The sequence below is a fragment of the Vigna unguiculata genome, chromosome 10, assembly GCF_004118075.2.
Source record: "Vigna unguiculata cultivar IT97K-499-35 chromosome 10, ASM411807v1, whole genome shotgun sequence".
NCBI classification, from domain to species: Eukaryota; Viridiplantae; Streptophyta; class Magnoliopsida; order Fabales; family Fabaceae; genus Vigna; species Vigna unguiculata.
Window position 1 is genome coordinate 4,611,932 of NC_040288.1, and position 18,830 is coordinate 4,630,761.

General features: G+C 34.8%; 3 protein-coding genes across 6 annotated transcripts; 1 reads left to right on the forward strand and 2 right to left on the reverse strand.

The window, feature by feature from the left end:
* Positions 1–1,586: 1,586 nt before the first annotated feature.
* LOC114166789 (disease resistance protein TAO1-like) lies at positions 1,587–9,029 on the reverse strand. 3 transcript variants are annotated; one of them, XM_028051621.1, is made up of 4 exons: positions 8,164–9,029; positions 2,763–3,301; positions 2,548–2,659; positions 1,587–2,053 (listed from the first exon to the last, which is right to left on the reverse strand). In XM_028051621.1, the coding sequence occupies exons 1-4, from the start codon at positions 8,302–8,304 to the stop codon at positions 1,667–1,669; spliced, it is 1,179 nt and encodes a 392-aa protein (XP_027907422.1). In that variant the 5' UTR covers positions 8,305–9,029; the 3' UTR covers positions 1,587–1,666. The 3 variants fall into 3 exon arrangements, with proteins under 3 accessions (XP_027907422.1, XP_027907421.1, XP_027907420.1); XM_028051620.1 differs by having other exon boundaries at positions 1,587–2,068; XM_028051619.1 differs by having other exon boundaries at positions 1,852–2,659; positions 8,164–9,027.
* LOC114166788 (TMV resistance protein N-like) lies at positions 5,020–7,278 on the forward strand. 2 transcript variants are annotated; one of them, XM_028051618.1, is made up of 4 exons: positions 5,044–5,193; positions 5,274–5,608; positions 5,698–6,796; positions 6,954–7,278. In XM_028051618.1, exons 1-4 carry the CDS (start codon positions 5,161–5,163, stop codon positions 7,050–7,052), a joined length of 1,566 nt encoding a protein of 521 aa, XP_027907419.1. In that variant the 5' UTR covers positions 5,044–5,160; the 3' UTR covers positions 7,053–7,278. The 2 variants fall into 2 exon arrangements, with proteins under 2 accessions (XP_027907418.1, XP_027907419.1); XM_028051617.1 differs by having other exon boundaries at positions 5,020–5,608.
* A 2,905-nt stretch (positions 9,030–11,934) lies between the features above and the next one.
* On the reverse strand, positions 11,935–18,830 carry LOC114165123 (TMV resistance protein N-like). Its single transcript, XM_028049790.1, has 6 exons — positions 18,775–18,830; positions 17,031–17,645; positions 15,847–16,936; positions 15,509–15,745; positions 14,650–15,378; positions 11,935–14,249 (listed from the first exon to the last, which is right to left on the reverse strand). The coding sequence occupies exons 1-6, from the start codon at positions 18,828–18,830 to the stop codon at positions 13,803–13,805; spliced, it is 3,174 nt and encodes a 1,057-aa protein (XP_027905591.1). The 3' UTR covers positions 11,935–13,802.

Below are 18,830 nucleotides of genomic sequence, written 5' to 3' on the forward strand. Positions count from 1 at the left end.
CACTTCATGTAGTAGTCATATAAGGCAGGAGGAAAAAAAACAAGCATGTATTAATCTCCAAGACTATTCTGTTTTTCCTTTCACACAGTCTATTTTATTGTGGCATCGTATAAGGAATAGTAAACTAATCATCAAAAATGGACTTTGTATATAAAACATTAACAAAATGAAGATACAAAGTTAACTTTTATAGGTAAGGCTAAAAGGCTTTTCCTTGGATAGAGTTACAAAATCAAAGACAGTGAGCGAGTCAGAATGGAGGAAAACTCATCTCATAATTGAGTGTTGTGGGTAATATATATTACAAAAGGATGTAAATTAGCACAAAATAAGGACCAACAGTATATTCTACAAAAACACCATACAACCACAAACCAACCCTGATGTAAAAACAAAATTATCCGTATTTTCAACCTAAGAAAACAGAGCAAACAGAAAATATAAAGTATCCTTGTAATACTCGATTACAAGAGAACAGACCTAGAAAATTATCAGTATTTTCAACCTAAGAGAACATACCACTACCAATCAAAAACATAACCAGAGATACTTTTGGAATCATCTAAACTTCCTGTCCAAGCACTATTTGCAAATGCTTGTAGATCTTCACTTTCGTCCTTTAAAATTTGTAAATCATAATTAGATATGCCTCTTGCGTTCATAATACTCGATTTGCTACAATAATGATGTTAACCAGAACAATCACTCTGTCTGGTCTAGTGGCGTGAAAGATACAATAAAATTCCAATTAATCTTCTATAAACAGAAGCACCTATTTTTTCACTAGGATAACATGTCACATTAAAATTTTCTCAAGGAACCTGAAGTATTTTCAATAACTAGATAATCATTAACATACAATGACACAATAAGTTATACTTCACTGCATAATCTTCTTACATAGGTAGCTTTATTTCACTTCGTTTAAATACCTAAGGTAAAAGATAATTGTCAATTCTAATATATCAGGCTCTTGGTTCCTATGTAAATATATATGGAGCTTTTTAAAGCTTGTAGACTTTGATTTCACTATCTGAAATAACAAATCCCTATCCTTTGTCTCTTCTTCATTATGTGTTCTTCTTTGAGCTATTATTGTGTTGTGTGCTTATGGAGTTAGATTACTTCCATCTTCCACCACATCCCCTAAAATTTGAGCTCTCAAGCAAGTTTTCACTTTTGTAGGGTAGCCCACAAGTCATAATTTTCTCCTACAAACACTAAAGATGGATGAAGAAAGTTGTTGCTTGATGACATGCTCTCTTTTGAGCATTCCCTTTTTGGATTTGGATTATATGAAATTTTAACTAGTTTCCATTCCCTGTCACATGTCCTTAAAGATCAACTAAACTTTTGATTGAAGGTAACAAAATCAAACACAGTAAAAGAGAATGTGAAAAAACAGAGAAGAGAGCTGGTTTTGGATTCAGAAGTAATGAAGGAGAAAAACTCATTTCATTACTTTGTGTAATAGGTAAATAGATAATATATATTACAAAAGGATTTAAGTCAGCAAAAACGTAAGGACTAACAAATTCCCATAAATTAAGATTATCACAAATTTCAACTCAACAAAACCCAAGAAAAATAAAATGCAAATATGACCTTAAAATATATAGGAAAATCTCAATTACAAACAGGAAGAGACAAAAAGCAAGTTTCAAAATCATATAAGGAATGTTCTTTCAATATTCTTTGTCAGTACTACATCTTTAACATCATCCTGAAACCATAATCGACTTCTTTTCCTCTGTTGCTTTGGCCATCTCTTACGGATAATGTCTCTGCCCATGTCACGTAACAAAGAATGCATTTCAAGGGTTGTTCCTTTCAACTTGTATCTTTGTGACATAGTCTCTCTCTCTTTAACAATACACGCATCAAGAAGTATACCAGTGGGAATTAATTTTAGGTTTGAGAATACACAATCCCACTTTTCCATTGTTCTAACACATAAAAAGGAACCAAGGAACTTAAGAGCTACGGGTAGTCCTCCACGATAAACAACAATGTTTCTTGCAAGTTCCTTCAGTTCTTTTCTTGGTTTGCTTATCTGAAAGCATGAGAACTGAAAATTTAAAGGGAATCATTTTAGTTCATAACATTCATTTTATAAACATAATCAACTTTGAGTCGCTTCAGTATTCGAACATCTCTAGTTGTAATGATTATTAGAGTTCCTTGACCGAAACGTGTACGATTCCGGTATAGGTTTTTTAATTGGCCAAACACAGTCACATCATCAAACACAATGAGCAACTTCCTTCGAGAATGTTCATTGTAATCCATAATAACTCTTTCCATCACAGTTCTTTCAAACTCCAACTTGTCTTTTAGGACATCATTAACAAATTCTTTCAAATCAACATACCTTTTATCAACTGGATCCCAAACTCCTTTAATATAGTCAAAAAAATTCTTAGCAATGAATAAACGATAAATTCGATTATAGATGGCTTTGGCTATTGCTGTTTTACCCGATCCTTCCTTTCCACATATTCCTATCATAAACACTTTGGTGGAAATATTTTCAATACATCCAATCACCTTTTCCACGTGCGGCTCTAATTCAACAGGAAATGGGATAACAGACAAGTCTTGATAGCCCAGCAATGACTGAACGCGTCTAACAGTTACCGCCACAAGTTGAGCATCATGCCTTCAATATGAGTGGTAATGTATTACCAAAATTAAATCAAAACCTTAACACATGCTTCATTCAGTCTCAAACGAAAGAAAGTAGGAAGGATTCGTTTGTTTACCTGAACTCTCTAACATTCAAACCAGTGATACCTGCAGCTTTGTTTAGTGCACGCCTCCACCTCGACAACACTTGCTCCCGTTGTTCTCCTGAATAGCTTTTGTGTGCTGTTTCTTCCATCGCTTTTCCAAAATCATTCTTCTCATCACGTACATACAGTGGTTCATTCTCGTAAAATACGGGCAAAACTATTTGGCCAAAAGTTTCGAGGCATTCAATAATTTTTTCTAGCTCAAGAAGACAACAGGCAGATTCAGTGTATGTTTTGGAGAAAACGATTATTGCAATCTTAGTGCCTCCTATTGCTCGCATGTGCTCTTCCAGCTCCAGTTCCTTCGGCAGACTCTCCTGGCTAATAAAAGTTTTGACTTGCGCTTGTAAAAAGGCAGAATGGAGATGAGAAACGAACTTTCTACCGATGTCTTCTCCCCAAAAGTTGATGAATGCATCGTATATGAAATGGGGTTCTGATTTTATGAAGGATGAGGATGATGATGATGATGATGAAGAAGCGAACTCCATCAAAAGAATTGAAGTCAACTGTTCAAATGTACAACGATAATCATAAAAGATGTTAAAATCACAGTTCTTGCACTTGTCATCTCTTCTAAGAATCTGGTAAGGAATTTCAGGATTAAAAAACCATATATTTTGCATCAAAATTTAAAATTACTTGACGAATACAAAGTTGTCCGAAAACAAAGAACGCTAATAAAAAAGACTTGAAATATGATAGAACCTTGAATTTTTTATTAAGAACGTAAAACACTATGTGATTAAAGAAACCATTAGTTCTGGAAAGATACCAATCACTCTATGTATTAAATTCCATAAACGTGTTATGTAAGTGCATTCCTCCCTGAAAACCTGGATGATTAATTAGAAAACCCAAATACCTAGTCTTAGTTCCATGTACTGCTAATGGCCTTGTCTTTTTCTGAGGGCAGGCACACACTGCAATTTTACTTATGATTTCAATTCACCCCTTTGAGTCAATGCATGCTTAGCTGGAGTGTCAAAATTATATAATAATAATATGAATGCACTTACATAATTTAATAATATGATCCATCTTATTACCATGGCTACACATGTCGGTTTCTTCTTTTTTAGTTCTACTCTATCACTCTCTCCTTTTTCATTTCAATTTTCTCTCTTCTAATAAACCAAATAAACATCACAATATTTTATGTGTTTGTGACCCAAACAAACCCAGTTTTGGTCATATCCCTTATTATTCAATCATTATGGATTAAAGTTTAATGAGAACAAAAGCATGTTCCTTCCACCAGTCTGGAGCATTGGACCAATGACCTAGACGGGTTTGACTAGGCCATATTGACGAACTTGACGGCACAATCATACAGTATGGGCCGTCAGGCCTCTAGATCATCGGGCCACCCAGCCTGTCTGGGCTTCGTAGTCGGTCCAGCTAGGGTGGGTCGCCAGGTCTAACCAATTCGATTGCGTAGTTGGGTCTGCTCGACCCATCTGGGTTGTCGAGCATGTTTCCAAATTTATCATGAACTCGAGACATAATTAAGCGTAAAATAAATATTGTTAAAATTAAATTTTATCTCACAATAAATTCAATTTTTTTTCTAAATAACAAAATGAAATGTAAGGTATTTTAATTTCCTTATCCAAACAAGTTATTTAAAAATGAATGGAATTTAATTACAAGCAATTCAAATACAAAGCATTTCAATTTCTAAGCCTTGTTGAAATGCTCTATCCAAACACAAGGTAAAGTTTTAATTAGCCAATTCAACCCCCCTTCTTGGCATTTTAACCATTTCAAAACTAACATATTTAAGTTGAGCGTCAGAGTACTGCAGGTACCCCCACCCTCGGAGTTCACGCAACGAGCATATTCAGGGAGAGTTCAGAGAGGAGCAAAGGGAGAATTGACACAAAGTTCTTGAGATCGTCTGATTCCATACTAAAACAGTGTCGATTAGGTACATTTGTCTTTTTCTAAATCATTTTAATAGTTTCAATAGAATTTCTTTCTGTGTTTAAAAGTCTTAAAGGAATACAATAAATCTTTTAATAGAATAAAGTTATTTGAATTATTTTTGAAATTCAAAGTGAATAATTGCAGCCCTTAAAAGTATCTTAAATTCAAGGAGAAGGTGGCAGGAAACGAAATATGCACACTGAGGTGGGTCCAGGAGGAAAATATTGGTGGGTTTCGTAACGCATATCTACTTCTTTTATTAGCATTTTCTGTTTTATTTTAAATATACAGTCTTTTTATTCTGATGTTTCTTATGGGATGACATGTTAACATTAGTGCTTTATATTTGAAGAGTTGACTTCAAGTCCTTCGATGGAGTTCGCTTCTTCATCATCATCATCTTCATCCTTATTAAAATCAGAACCCCATTTCATATACGATGTGTTCATTAACTTTGGGGGAGAAGAAATCGGTAAAAAGTTCGTTTCTCATCTTCATTCTGTCCTTTTACAAGCTGAATTCGAAACTTTGATTAACGAGGAGAATGTTCAGGAGGGAATGAAGGTGGAAGAACATATGCGATCAATAGCAGGCTCTAAGATATCAATAATCATTTTCTCCAAAACATACACTGAATCTACTTGTTGTCTTCTTGAGCTCGAAAAAATCGTTGAATGCTACCAAACTTTTGGCCAAATAGTTCTGCCCGTATTTTACGAGATTGACCCATTGGATGTACATCATCAGAAGGGTGATTTTGGAAAAGCGTTGGAAGAAGCTGCACACAAAAGCTATTCAGGAGAACAAGTGGAACATGCGTTGTTCAGGTGGAGCCGTGCACTCGCCACAGCTGCAGGTATCACTTGTTGGGATGCCAGATATTTCAGGTAAACTAATGAATCCTTACTTTCATTCCTTTGAGACTGAATGAATCATATGTTAAGGTTGTGATAAAACGTTTCTATTCATCTTGAAGGCATGATGCTGAACTCGTGGAAGTAATTGTTAGCCGCGTTCAGACATTGTTGGACTATTCAGAATTGTCTATTACTCGATTTCCTGTAGGATTAGAGTCGCACATGGAAAAGCTGATTGGATGTATTGAAAACCATTCCGCTGAAGTCTGTATGATAGGGATATGGGGAACGGGAGGATCAGGTAAAACAACCATAGCCAAAGCCATCTACAATCGAATTTATCGTCAATTCATTGGTAAGAGTTTTATAGAAAATATTGCAGAAGTTCGGAATCGAGTATATAGAACGGACGTTGATTTGCAAAAAAATCTTATTTATGATGTCCTAAAATCCACGTTAAAGGTGGAAAGCCATGGGATGGGAAGAACTATGATCGAGACTGAACTTTCACTAAAAAAGTTGCTCATTGTGGTTGATGATGTAAATGAGTTTAGCCAATTAGAAAACCTATGCGGGAATCGTGAATGGTTCGGTCAAGGAAGTGTGATAATCATTACAGCTAGAGATGTTCGGCTGCTAAACCGACTCAAAGTAGATTATGTTTATAAAATGGATGGTATGAACGAAAATGATTCCTTTGAGCTTTTCAGTTGTCATGCCTTCGGTGAAGCAAAACCAAGAAAAGACGTGAAGGAACTTGCAAGAAACATAGTTGCTCAATGTGGAGGATTACCACTAGCTCTTCAGGTCCTTGGTTCCTTTTTATGTGACAGAACAATCGAAGAGTGGGAAAGTGTATTGTCAAAACTAAAAATAATTCCTACGGGTGTAGTTCAAAAAAAATTGAAAATAAGTTTTGACGGTTTAAGTGACATGGAACAGAATATATTTCTTGATGTATGTTTTTTCTTTATTGGTAGAGAGAGAGGCTATGTTACAGAAATGCTAAATAACTGGGAAGAGCATGCTGATATTGGAATAACAGTTCTCATAAAATGTGGCCTCATACAAGTTGACAGGAACAACAAACTTGAAATGCATCCTTTGTTACAGGACATGGGAAGAGAAATTATCCGTCAGAGATGGCCAAAAGAATCGGCGAAAAGAAGTCTATTATGGTTTCAGGGTGACGTAAAAGATGTATTGACAAAGAACATTGTAAGAACATTATATGATTTTCAAACTTCTCTGGAATGTGTTTCCTTTTTAAGTACAATGCTTGTGTTGTTAACTTGTGAGACTCAGTACTGAGTATCAATGATGAACACATATTTAAGGATTTATCAATTGTTTGTCTTTGCTATATTCATCGCAGGAGACAAGCTACCCAGGGGTTGTCTTAGAAACTGCATTCAACCAGCAGAGCTCACTTCAAACCTCATATGCTTTTGATGGAAATGAAGAGCTAACTTAGAAACGTTTTGAATAATATGGGACAGCTACATGATGAAGGTGGACAACATGTCAAACATTACAATTGTAAATAGAACTAAGCAAACCAAGGTGAAAAATGTCTTATGTAATTAGCACAAGTGAATATCCTCTGTTACAAGACAGCTATGAAATAAAGAACCCATATTCCTTGTGTAAAGGTCAATAAAGAACAAATAATGAGAACAACGTCCAAGAGTTAATCAGAATTTATAACTTGTCTTACTCATGATAAATCATGTTCTATTTATTTAATTAAATTTTGCTCTTGAAACTTGTGTAAGTTAATGTTCAGACTGCTCCTCTGTTTCTCAATAATATGTTTTGTATTGTGGTGCTTGGTTTATACATTCATTCTTTAACAATAATGTTCAGTTTCTTTGCATTGTGTTATTAAATATTTATTAATTTTAACAATTTTTATAGATGGAGAATTCATTGGTTTAAATGACTTTTAGGTTAGCAGTTGTTATCTAACAGAGGTAGTTTTTCACGTAATTAAAGAAAAAAAATGATAAACCCTTGTCACAGCATCACAAGAAACGTAAACAAAAATTAAATAAAAAATTACTTAATAAACCTGATATAAGGTTTCTATTAAAAAAATTAAGATGTCCCGTGGAAATATATTCTTACTTGTGCTATGCACTTTAATCAATTAAACCAATTTTCAGTGGTAGTCATCTTTCTTGTGTTAGAATGAAAAAAAAAAAAGAACAGAAAAACTATGAATTCCCCACATGTATTGTTTTTCTTTAAAATGTTATTTAAGTTTGTCCTTTTCTAAATATTTTTAATAGGTTTGGTAGAATATCATAATTTCTTTAAAAGTCTTAACTAAACACCATAAATATTTTAATAAAAAGAAGTGATTTGAAATTTTTCTTTGAAATCGAAAGTGAGTAATTGCAGCTCTTAAAGTGTTTTTGTAAAAATTTAACGTGAAGGTTGCAGAATAATTGCATACTGAGGTGGGTTCAGGAGGAAAAATATCAAACGTATATGCATTTAACATAGAGCGATTGCGGGTGGGTCATAATAATGCACTCGGAGACCACATACAGAACGTGTTAATCTTAACATTATTGCTTTACCTGCGAAGAGTTGACTTCAAGTTCATCGATGGAGTTCGCTTCTTCTTCTTCATCATCATCTTCGTCTTTATCTTTATCCTTCTTTAAATCAGCACCCCATTTCATATACGATGCATTCATCAATTTTGAAGGGAAAGACATCGGTAAAAGGTTCGTTTCTCATCTCCACTCTGCCCTTTTACAAGCTCAAGTCAAAACTTTGATTAGCGAAGAGAACTTGGAGGGAATGAAGCTGGAAGAACACAAGCGAGCAATAGCAGGTTCTAAGATCGTGTTAAATTACGAAAATGATGAAAAGGGTAAAATTGGATTTTCACAAATACACCAACTCAGCAGGGCAGACAATCAAATCATCCCACTCAGCTGCAGAATCTTTTCCAGTATCCATCGCTAACAACCTCAATAGATTATAGGCTGGCAATGTTACGATAGAGCATCATCTAGAATAGGATTTTACTGCACCCTTCTTTTATTATAAATAAAGGCAATTTTAATTGCCGTAACAGTTTTTCCTTCTGGAGATATCAATGAAATTCTATCTTTCATCTTTTTCTTTTAAATGTTTAAAATCTTAAGATGGTATCAGAGCCAGGTTGTAACTCTGATGGCCCAAGGTAGTGGTTCCGGTTCCAATACTGGTGGTAGTCAAATAGATCCATCACAAGATCCCACTAATCCCTATTATATTCATCCATGTGATGGCCCTTCCTCTGTTATTGTCACTCCCATGTTGAATGGTTCAAATTATCATGCGTGGGCACGAACCATGAAACGTGCTTTGGGTGCCAAAAATAAGTTTGAGTTTGTTGATGGGAGTATACCGATTCCCAGCACTTTTGATCCAAGTTATAAGAGTTGGAGTCGCTGCAACATGATTATTCACTTATGGATTATAAACTCCGTGATTGAGTCTCATTGGCCAGAGCATCATAGTTCTGGAAAATGCTATAGATATGTGGAATGATTTGAAAGAACGATTCTCTCAAGGAGACCTTATCAGAATATCTGAGCTGCAACAAGAAATTTACGGTCTAAATTTGAGTTCTCAGCTGCAGACAATCAAATCATCCCACTCAGCTGCAGAATCTTTTCCACTATCCACCGCTAACAACCTCAACAGATTATAGGCTGGCAATGTTACGATGGAGCATCATCTAGAATAGGATTTTACTGCACCCTTCTTTTATTATAAATAAAGGCAATTTTAATTGTTGTAACAGTTTTTCCTTCTGGAGATATCATTGAAATTCTATCTTTCATCTTTTTCTTCTAAATGTTTAAAATCTTAAGAGATCGCAATAATCGTTTTCACCAAAACATACACTAAATTTATCAACTGTCTTCTTGAGCTTGAAAAAATCATTGAATGCCACCAAACTTTTGGCCAAATAGTTGTGCCTGTATTTTACGATATTGAAGCATTCGATGTACGTCACCATAAAAATGATTTTGGAAAAGTGTTGGAAGAAACTGCACACAAAAGCTATTCAAGAGAACAAGTGGAACATGCGTTGTCCAGGTGGAGCGGTGCACTCACGAAAGCAGCAGATATCACTGGTTGTGATGTCAGAGATTTCAGGTAAACAAATGAATCCTTCCTGCTTTCTTTCATTTAAGAGTGAATGAAGCATATGCTAAGGTTGTGATTTATTTTGGTAACACATTATCATTCATCTTGAAGGCATGATGCTGAACATGTAGAGCGAATTGTTCTGAACATTCAGATATTACTGAACTATATAGACTTGTTTACTGCCCAATTTCCTGTTGGATTAGAGTCGCACGTGGAAAAGGTGATTGGATGTATTGAAAATAATTCCACCAAAGTGTGTATGATAGGGATATGGAGAATGGGAGGATCGGGTAAAACTACCTTAGGCAAAGCCATCTATAATTGAATTCATCGTCTATTCATCAGTAAGAGTTTTGTTGAAAATATTAGAGAAGTTTGGAATCAAACAAGGGATTTTGATTTGCTAAGTCATCTTTATCGTGACCTAACCATGTTCGTGTTGCAAAGCACCCGGAAGGGATGAATTAATATGGGGAATGAACTTTTTCGACGAAAGTTGCTCATTGTGCTTGATGATGTGAGTGAGTTTCCCCAGTTAGAAAACCTATATATGCGGGAGTCGTGAATTTTTCGTTCAAGGAACTGTAATAATCATTACAACTAGAGATCTTCAGGTACTGAACCAACTCAAAGTTAATTATGTTTATAAACTGGATGTTATGAACCAAAATGAAGCCCTTGAGCTTTTTAGTTGGTATCCGTTTGTGGAATTGTCATGCAGGGAGAATGGTTTTCTGCAAGTAATAAAACTACCGAATTTCCATCACATGAAGAGTTGTGTACATTCTCCTGTCCCAAACATAAAGCAAAATTACCTAGCAAAAATTTGTTGTTGAAACAAGTTTATGTTAATGTTCAGACTTCGTCTGTTTCTCAATACCGTGTTTTATTGCTGCTTGATTTATACATTCATTCTTTAACAATAGATTTCATTTTCTTTGCATTGTGTTATTAAATATTCATAATTTTAAAAATTCTTATAGACGGAGAATTCATTGGTTTAAAATGACTTTTAGGGTAGTAGTTTGTTATCTAATAGAGGTAGTTTTTCACGTAATTATAAATAAATCAGAAACCCCTGTCACAACATCATAAGAAACACTAAAAAAATGGTAAATAATCTGTGTCTCGCTGTCAACGTTCCTCTCAACACATCTCAGTCTTCATTGGGCCGTCCTCGTCCCCAGGTGCGTATTCCTCACAGCATCTCATTGCTTTATTGTTTTTGAAAAGGCAACACTTTGTTTTGCAGTTATGAAAAGTGCAGTTCTTGTTTGGCAAATTAAGTTCATTGTCTCACCATTTTAATTTAGGTGTTTGTCTTGGTTAATTTGTTTGAATTTAGGGTTTATGTTTTATTTTCCTCCCAAGTTGTAGTATATGACTCTAATTTAGAATTAGCTTTGGGTATGGCATCCCCTTCCTATCGTAGGATTGCTTCCTATCTTTAAAATGTAGTTTAAGAAAAAGTTAGGTTAGGTGCATTTTCTTTCTACTTTTGTTCAACTCACTTTTCTAGTCATATTATTTATCTGCAAGTACTCTGTTCAGTTCTTAGAAAATAAGAATGTTAGCGAGAGAAGAAGGCATAGAAATATCGGCAAACTTTAACGTTGAAAATCTATAACCATTTATGCCAACAAAGAACATTTTAATTCATTATTGTTACTGCAAGTGCTATATGAATGTTTTGCTTGCTTAAAATTTGCCATACACTAAAATCTCTAGTGTGAGTGTCGTATCTATCAAGTACAACACAGCCAGTAACCAATAATCATGTTATAAATTCTCTGCTCTATTCACAACCAAGGCCAACAGAACATAAAAATTAACGAAAAACAATACCATTTTGGAATGAAACATTATTGTTGGAGAAAACGCCAGCAGAGAGCCATTGGGGACTCAAATTATGGACCCTTGTGTAGTCTTTTGTAGCTTAAGATAGAAAAATTGTGCATAATGTAAGTTCCAATACAATTTACATAGCAAACACATGTCATACACAATTGATTCTTCTTGTGTAGAGAAACTGATTATTCATGTTGGAGAAGTTGCTCAATTTTGTTCTGTATCCTTGAGACTTTACTTTTGTTTAACACCTTTGGTGTATACTAAGCACCTCTGTTCAATTTGTCTTAAGCAATGGCAATGTAAAATATTTCTTTCATCAATAAGTCCCTAATATTTTTGTATGTAAAATAAAGTTTGAGGTTATATGTTCTTAATTTCTGTATGTTGAAGTGTTTATATTTCCTTAAACTGGCCTCTGAGTTGCCTTGGAGTAATATGTAGGTGGCAATTCCTTGATCTTTAACTGTCCATTAAGAGCGAATGGGCCTATTTTTTCATGGATGCCAAGGTTAAATCAAAGAAGCTGAAACCAGCGAGTAATTGAGGCTAAGGTTCTTTTTCATGTCCTTTGTTTCTCTTTGGTCTGATTTTGTTTTAGAGACATATCTGGTAACCTGCTTGAGTTCTTTTCTTCTCTCCGCATGAGGATAACAAATACCTAACAAATTTGGTAGTATAAACTATTATAGCTAGATTTTTGAGGTTATGTCGGTCTATATTAGAGAAGTGTAACAGCATTCAGTTATTCAACTGAATGCCCTGTTTCTTTCCTATTCTATTTTTCTGACAATAGGCTACAAAGCCTATATATATACTGTGTTTATACTCTTAGATATGCAAGTGAAATACTATACAATTCACAGTTTCATGTTTACTTTTTCTCCCTTATACTCTTTTCTAATAGTATAAAAGTTCAGGGAAGCGTTTCATATTTATTTAACGGTACTGCTTCAACTCACGCCTTTCCTAAACAACAAACCGTAAATCAGTGTAGCCTCTCCATTTGCTATCTATATCTGCATGTTTCTATGGCTTAGCCCTTCTCAAAGCGCTCATAGGTAACCCATCAACTACCATAATTATGGAAATATAGTTTTGTTTTTCTCTCTATCCTTCTTGATCTGACAAAAGTGAGGTGGGAGAAAATGTGTTTTGTCTTCAATACATAAAACACTATAAACTATGTTGCATTGTCACCTTCTTTCTGCATCTTTGTTTTTTATGTTATATCTTACAAAACACATAGAATTACTCATCACAAACGAGTGATTGTTAAGATCCGTATAATTTATACTTCTCAAGATTGACAAAACATGTGTTCATAAATATCTTGTTACCCATAAAATCAATCATATATGGTAAGTTTCCATTTGCTCATATTAACTTAAGCATTGCACTTAAATTTTATAAAGGACAAAGGTATTACATGATAAACTCAAATAAAGAATTACAAGAAATACAAAGCTTTTTGCTTGAATATCATTTTTTACATGATAAACTCAAATAGAGTTACGTGCCTTGTACGTAACTGAAAACTGTAATAAAACTTATAAATATAAATGATAAAAAATGATATATTTAAAACGTACATAAAATAAATAGAATCAGCGAAAATAACAAGAAATAAAATTAAACTTTGTTTCATTTAGCCTTAAACAAAGGGATGAGGCCACGGTGCTCACTATATTGAAACTAAAACAGAGACTTTCTAACTGATACCAAGGCAAAACACGTAACAGAAGATCGAATCGCAGATCTCTTTATTTCATAATGCAGGATTTTTTTGTATTTTTTTTTCGAGGATTTCTTAATGAAATGTTATATGCTATAAAAGGTAAAAGAATTGACAAAAGCAACAACCATAAAGCATATACAATAAACAGCTCAAATAAAATCAAGGAAGCACAATACGATGAGCGAGAAATAGGATGTAATAAACATGAATTTCTTAAATGTAACTATACTCAAAGAAACACAACGAAAGTATGAGACAATATATGACACTGAAGGACACAAGGATTCCATAATTCAAGGGATTCTGCTGTTCTCAAACAAGATAAAAAATGGCTCAAAAGTCACATTACAATTTTGAGAAATTACACTTAAGGGATACTTCTGTTCTCAAAAGTTTAAGAAAAACTAAATTACACGCAAAGACACAAGGATTAACTCCATAACTCAAGGGATCCTGCTGTTCTCAAAGAGGATAAATGACTTAAACTTTTTTTATAAATCTAACGTGGGAATTTTTCGTTGGCACAGGTTCCATTTCTAAGTCATTTGATTCAGCAAATATCAGATAGACAATTGTTCTCGTGACTACCAATCCATGACAAAAAATCAAGAAAATCTCCACCTTGTCTCCAGATCCTAAATTTGATATTATACCACGCCAATCTATATCGTTAAAGAAAATTGCCGTGCCATGGTTGTGTAGATGTAATGTGCACTTTGTGTAATTAACAATTAAGACACTTCTAAGACATTCACTTGCCACAATTTCAGGAATTGATAAATAAACAACACATAAAGTCAATCCATTCAGGACACGATTCTGAGGCACAATGAAAGACACAGAATGTCCCTCACCTGTATGGGCCAACCAATAAGGATCATTGTCACCCGGGAGAGAAGCATCACATGACTCAATGCTTGCAAATACCTGTATCATGAGATAAATAAGGGCTTATTTAGTTAAACAAAAATTAATACATGTTTAAAACAAATCTGGTGGTTAATAGTTTTGTTGAGTATATATGACCATCATTTCTTTAGGGATTCAGAATGCGGTTCTGTTTTTGTCGTTGGGAATAAAGCAATCATGAAGGTAGCAAAGCAAGAAAGTGGAAATCAATTTGCTAGAACTTAGTATAAGTATAATCACTTGGTTATTGAAATTAGATAATTTTAGATGAAGTTGTGCGTATGAAGAAGCGTTGGGTGCTAAAAGTTTGGTATTGTAGTTTATACTACATAATTTATAATTAGTATTGTTGTGTTCTGTTAATTTATAACTAAATTGATGGTGAAGGTAATGAACAAAGGGAAAGCTAGAGAAGAACCTGAGAAATGCTATTGCTGACAGCATTGAAGAAATATTTGCATCTTCCAACACCAATCAAAGAAGACTTGAAGTGCTGCTTTGAAGTTCCTGGTTTTGTACTATTTGCTCCATATTCAATCATAATAGTTTCTAGTTGCTTTGATAGTTGAAACTCAGTGTCACATTGCACCAAAACACTTCGAAGATTTGCAAGGCTGCTAAGCATTGGTGCAAAATCATCCCAACTATTATTTTCCATATCCATGCAAAACGAATGTTTATAAGATAGGGTATTCATTGTTGGTGACATCCAAAACCGAATGATAGAAGGAAAAAGATTATGTGATAATCCCTCAAGTCCACATAAGGATATATATCCAATGCTTTTTGAGGTTACAATTGAAAAAGGCACTTGTTTCGAAGCTGTATTTTCAGTAATTAGAATTACCAAGGATTTCATTTGTACTATATCTGTTTCCAATAGGTCAATCTTCGGACAACCAGAAAGAATGAGAGTTTTTAAAGACTTCAACATATATATCTCTCCAGGGAGATTGCGTAGACTTGTACAGTCCTTCAAATTTAGCAGTGTAAGATTGCAGAGACATCCAATAGATTTGTGCACTTCACGCAATCTTGGGCAATCTTTGAGAATGAGCTGTTCAAGACTTGGTAGTCTTGAAAAGTCAAGGACTTTTGTCAGGTACTTGGAGTGACTAAGATTAAGGACTTTTAGCGATGCCAAAACCTTCAAGAAGATAGTTTTTTGATAAAATATATTAGAAAACAAAATGATGAAATAAAATAGTTATAAGTGGAAACAAGTACTATATTTATCTTGAGCTGAGTTTGCAAAGAAAATGGCAAGTAATAAAAACCTGTGGTTTTTTACAGACAAGTCTAAGAAGACTGTGTTTTATATCAATCACTATGGCATCATGCAGATGAAGGTCGTTAGGTAGGTAATCTGAAGAAAACCCTTGCAAACTGATACATCCCAGTTTCTTGGAGAGGTACTCAGAATGTCCAGCGAGTTTCAGCATTCTTGATGTGTCTCTTACCTCTAAAGGGTAAGGTTTGAAGAAATCTCTTAATGTTTGCATGACTTTTGTGTGCTGTGATAAAAAAAAAGTTAAGAAAAAACAAATATATTGAACATGAGAAAGCAAACCCTACCAAAAGAAGTTTCAAAGCCGTAGATTAAGAATGTTCTTACATTATTCTTTGACAATGCATGTTTCATCCGCTCATCGTACCACCGCCGACAGTTCTCAGGTTCCTTTCCTGAAATTTCACGAACAATTTGTTGTCCCATATCTCGTAGCACAGAATGCATTCCAAATTTATTGTTCTTTTTTACTTTTATGAGGCTACGTTCTATGAGAACTCTTATTCCAGAATCCGCGTCTATTCCACAACCATTTAGGATCTTCGTAACATAAGCTCTGCTTTTACCAACAAAGAAGCAACATATATCAAGAAATAAATCTTTCTCCATTTGATTACGTAAACCATTGAAGCTTATTTTCAATATCGGTAGAACTTCAAGCTGGGGAATTCTCACTAATTTGGACAATACTGTATGCCATTCTTTTTTCGTCCTTTCATATAAATAACTTCCAAGGACTTCAAGGGCTAGAGGTAGTCCTCCACAATGAGTAACTATTGTTTTAGCAAGGTCATGGTATTCTTCTTTGGGTTTTGCTTCTTTAAATGCGTGCCAACTAAGAAGCTCGAGGGACTCATTTGGGTTCATTGGATTTATCCGAAAAACAGCATCAACTTGACTTGTCCTTAGTAGGTTTTCATATGTTGAAGTAATTATTATTACACTTCCTCTGCCTGACCATGCACGACATTCCCATAGGTCTGATAATTCATGATACTTATACTGATTTAGATCATCAAGTACAATGAGCATCCTCTTCCCATAAAGTCTTTCCCGAATCATAATTCTTCCCATCTCAACGTTCTGTATCTCAACCTTTATTTTCAGGATATCTAAAAGAAGTTTTTTTAGTAAATGAAGATGCCCTCTTGTTCGACTAACTTCTGGATTATCTTCAATGAAACTTTTCTCTATGAATCTATCATGAATTTGATTGTAAACGGCTTTGGCTACGGTGGTTTTACCAGATCCTTCCATTCCACTTATCCCTATCATACAAACTCCGGTGGATTCATTTTCGATAGTGCGAATCACTCTTTCCACGTAGGATTGTAATCCAACTGGAAATTCAGTAGCAGACAAGAGTGGTAAATTAAGAACGCCCTTAACAATTGTGTCCACTAGTTCCGCATCACTCCTTTAAGTTCAATAACAATTATTGAAAGAGTCATGTATTATCAAAATTAAAACACAAGCTTATAATATGCTTACAGAGTGAGTGAGTGATTTACCTGTAATTGCTCTCATCCCATCCATAGAAATGTGCAGCTTTGGTGAGTGCGTGGCTCCACCTGGACATGCCATGCTCCAGTTGTTGTTCTGAGAATGTTTGGTGTGCAGTTGCTTCGAAGGCTTTTCCAAAATCACCGTTCTGAAGACGCACATCAGATGGCTGAATTTCGTAATACACGGGCAGAACATGTCGGCAATAAGTTTGGTGCCATTGAATGATTTGTTGAAGCTGATGAAGACACCAAGCAGACTGAGAATAGGTTTTGGTGAAAACAACAATTGCTACTCTGCACAGATTCAGATTATGTTCTTCGATGTGCATTGGGTTCACTGCATTCTGGTGGAGAAGGAAAGTGGTGAATCCAACTGCAGAGAGAGCAGATTCGAGATGGGAAACAAATTTTCTGCGGATGTCTTCTCCAGTGAAGTGGATGAGCACATCGTACATATCTGGGAGTTTGGAAGTTGAAGACGCGAATTCCAAGGAAGTAAGTAATCGAAAGAGATGATCTGTATCGGACACAAAAGCGTTCGAAGTAGCCAGATCTTTAATATTTATTATTTTACTGTACTGGAAGCGCGTTAAGACTTTAGACACCAGACCCTTTGAACCACTGAAAAAATTATATTAAAATAATAAGTATTAAAACTTTGATAATTAAATTCTATTTTTTAAAATTCATATATTAACTTTTTTATTTACATATTAATTTTTAAAAGAATAAAAAATACATTTTCTTTTCACATTAAGTATATCTACAGAGGCTATATAATGAAAAGAAAAATCGAAAGTATATATACAATTTAGAGAAACGTAACTATTCCTGAATTTATTTTTAAAATAAAATAAAGTAGATACGGTTTTATTAAAATTTAGGAAGTTCAGTGTCATTTATTAAAAATACAAAAGAGATGAGTGTCATTCATTTTATTAAAAACGGAAAGTATATTTAATTTTCCTTTTATTTGAAATGCAAAAGTATGATACATAACATTATTTCAATACATTTTATTTTTATGTGACCTTAGGTATAAATTTATTATTAACATATCACTTTATAATTTTAACCAGATATGATTCTAGTTGTTCCTGCAGAGAACAAACAAGATAAGTTAGGTACAAGCATCACCTTACCCATGTAGTCCGCTATCTCCTCAGTTGGCCTCTTTTCGGTTGACACATGTCGGTTTGGACCTAGGAGGGGTTACCTGCAGAAGGGACTCCGAAGCTCAAGTGAGTCAAAACTCTCAAAAAGGTCAAATTTGTGATTAATGAATGCGTACCTTTAATTACTGGGGTCCACGCGTATTTATAGAGCATTAATTATGTCTGATTATCTCATGGGTTGGGCTGTGAGTGGGCCTAGGCCCTAACCCAGGCCCTTAAGACCTATTGAGCGCGGGGGCTTCCATTTTACTAAGTATATTGAAGTTATCGACCTCAACCGACTACTTCCCTTGACGGTTTGTGTTGCTCGTGTGTCGTCTTAGGTGGGTAGTTCCTCTAGACGTCTAGGTTACCAGTCTTGGCCGGTTACTCGAATGCCTTGGTATATGGTGATCGTTTTATCATTATTTTGTTAAGTTGGTTTGGTGTGGTACACCAGTCCCCAACCCTTGACCGACATAGGTGTCGGTTAAGGGTGATATGTGTTGATATGCTAGCGGAACCGGCTAGGTGTGATACACCAGTCCCCCAGCCTTTAAGTGTGATGAACAGTGTTAAGGCTAAAAGGTGGTAACCGTTTGAAGGTAGGTGAAGGGGTGTCAGGGGTCAAATCAGGAAGTTCTGGCGCCAT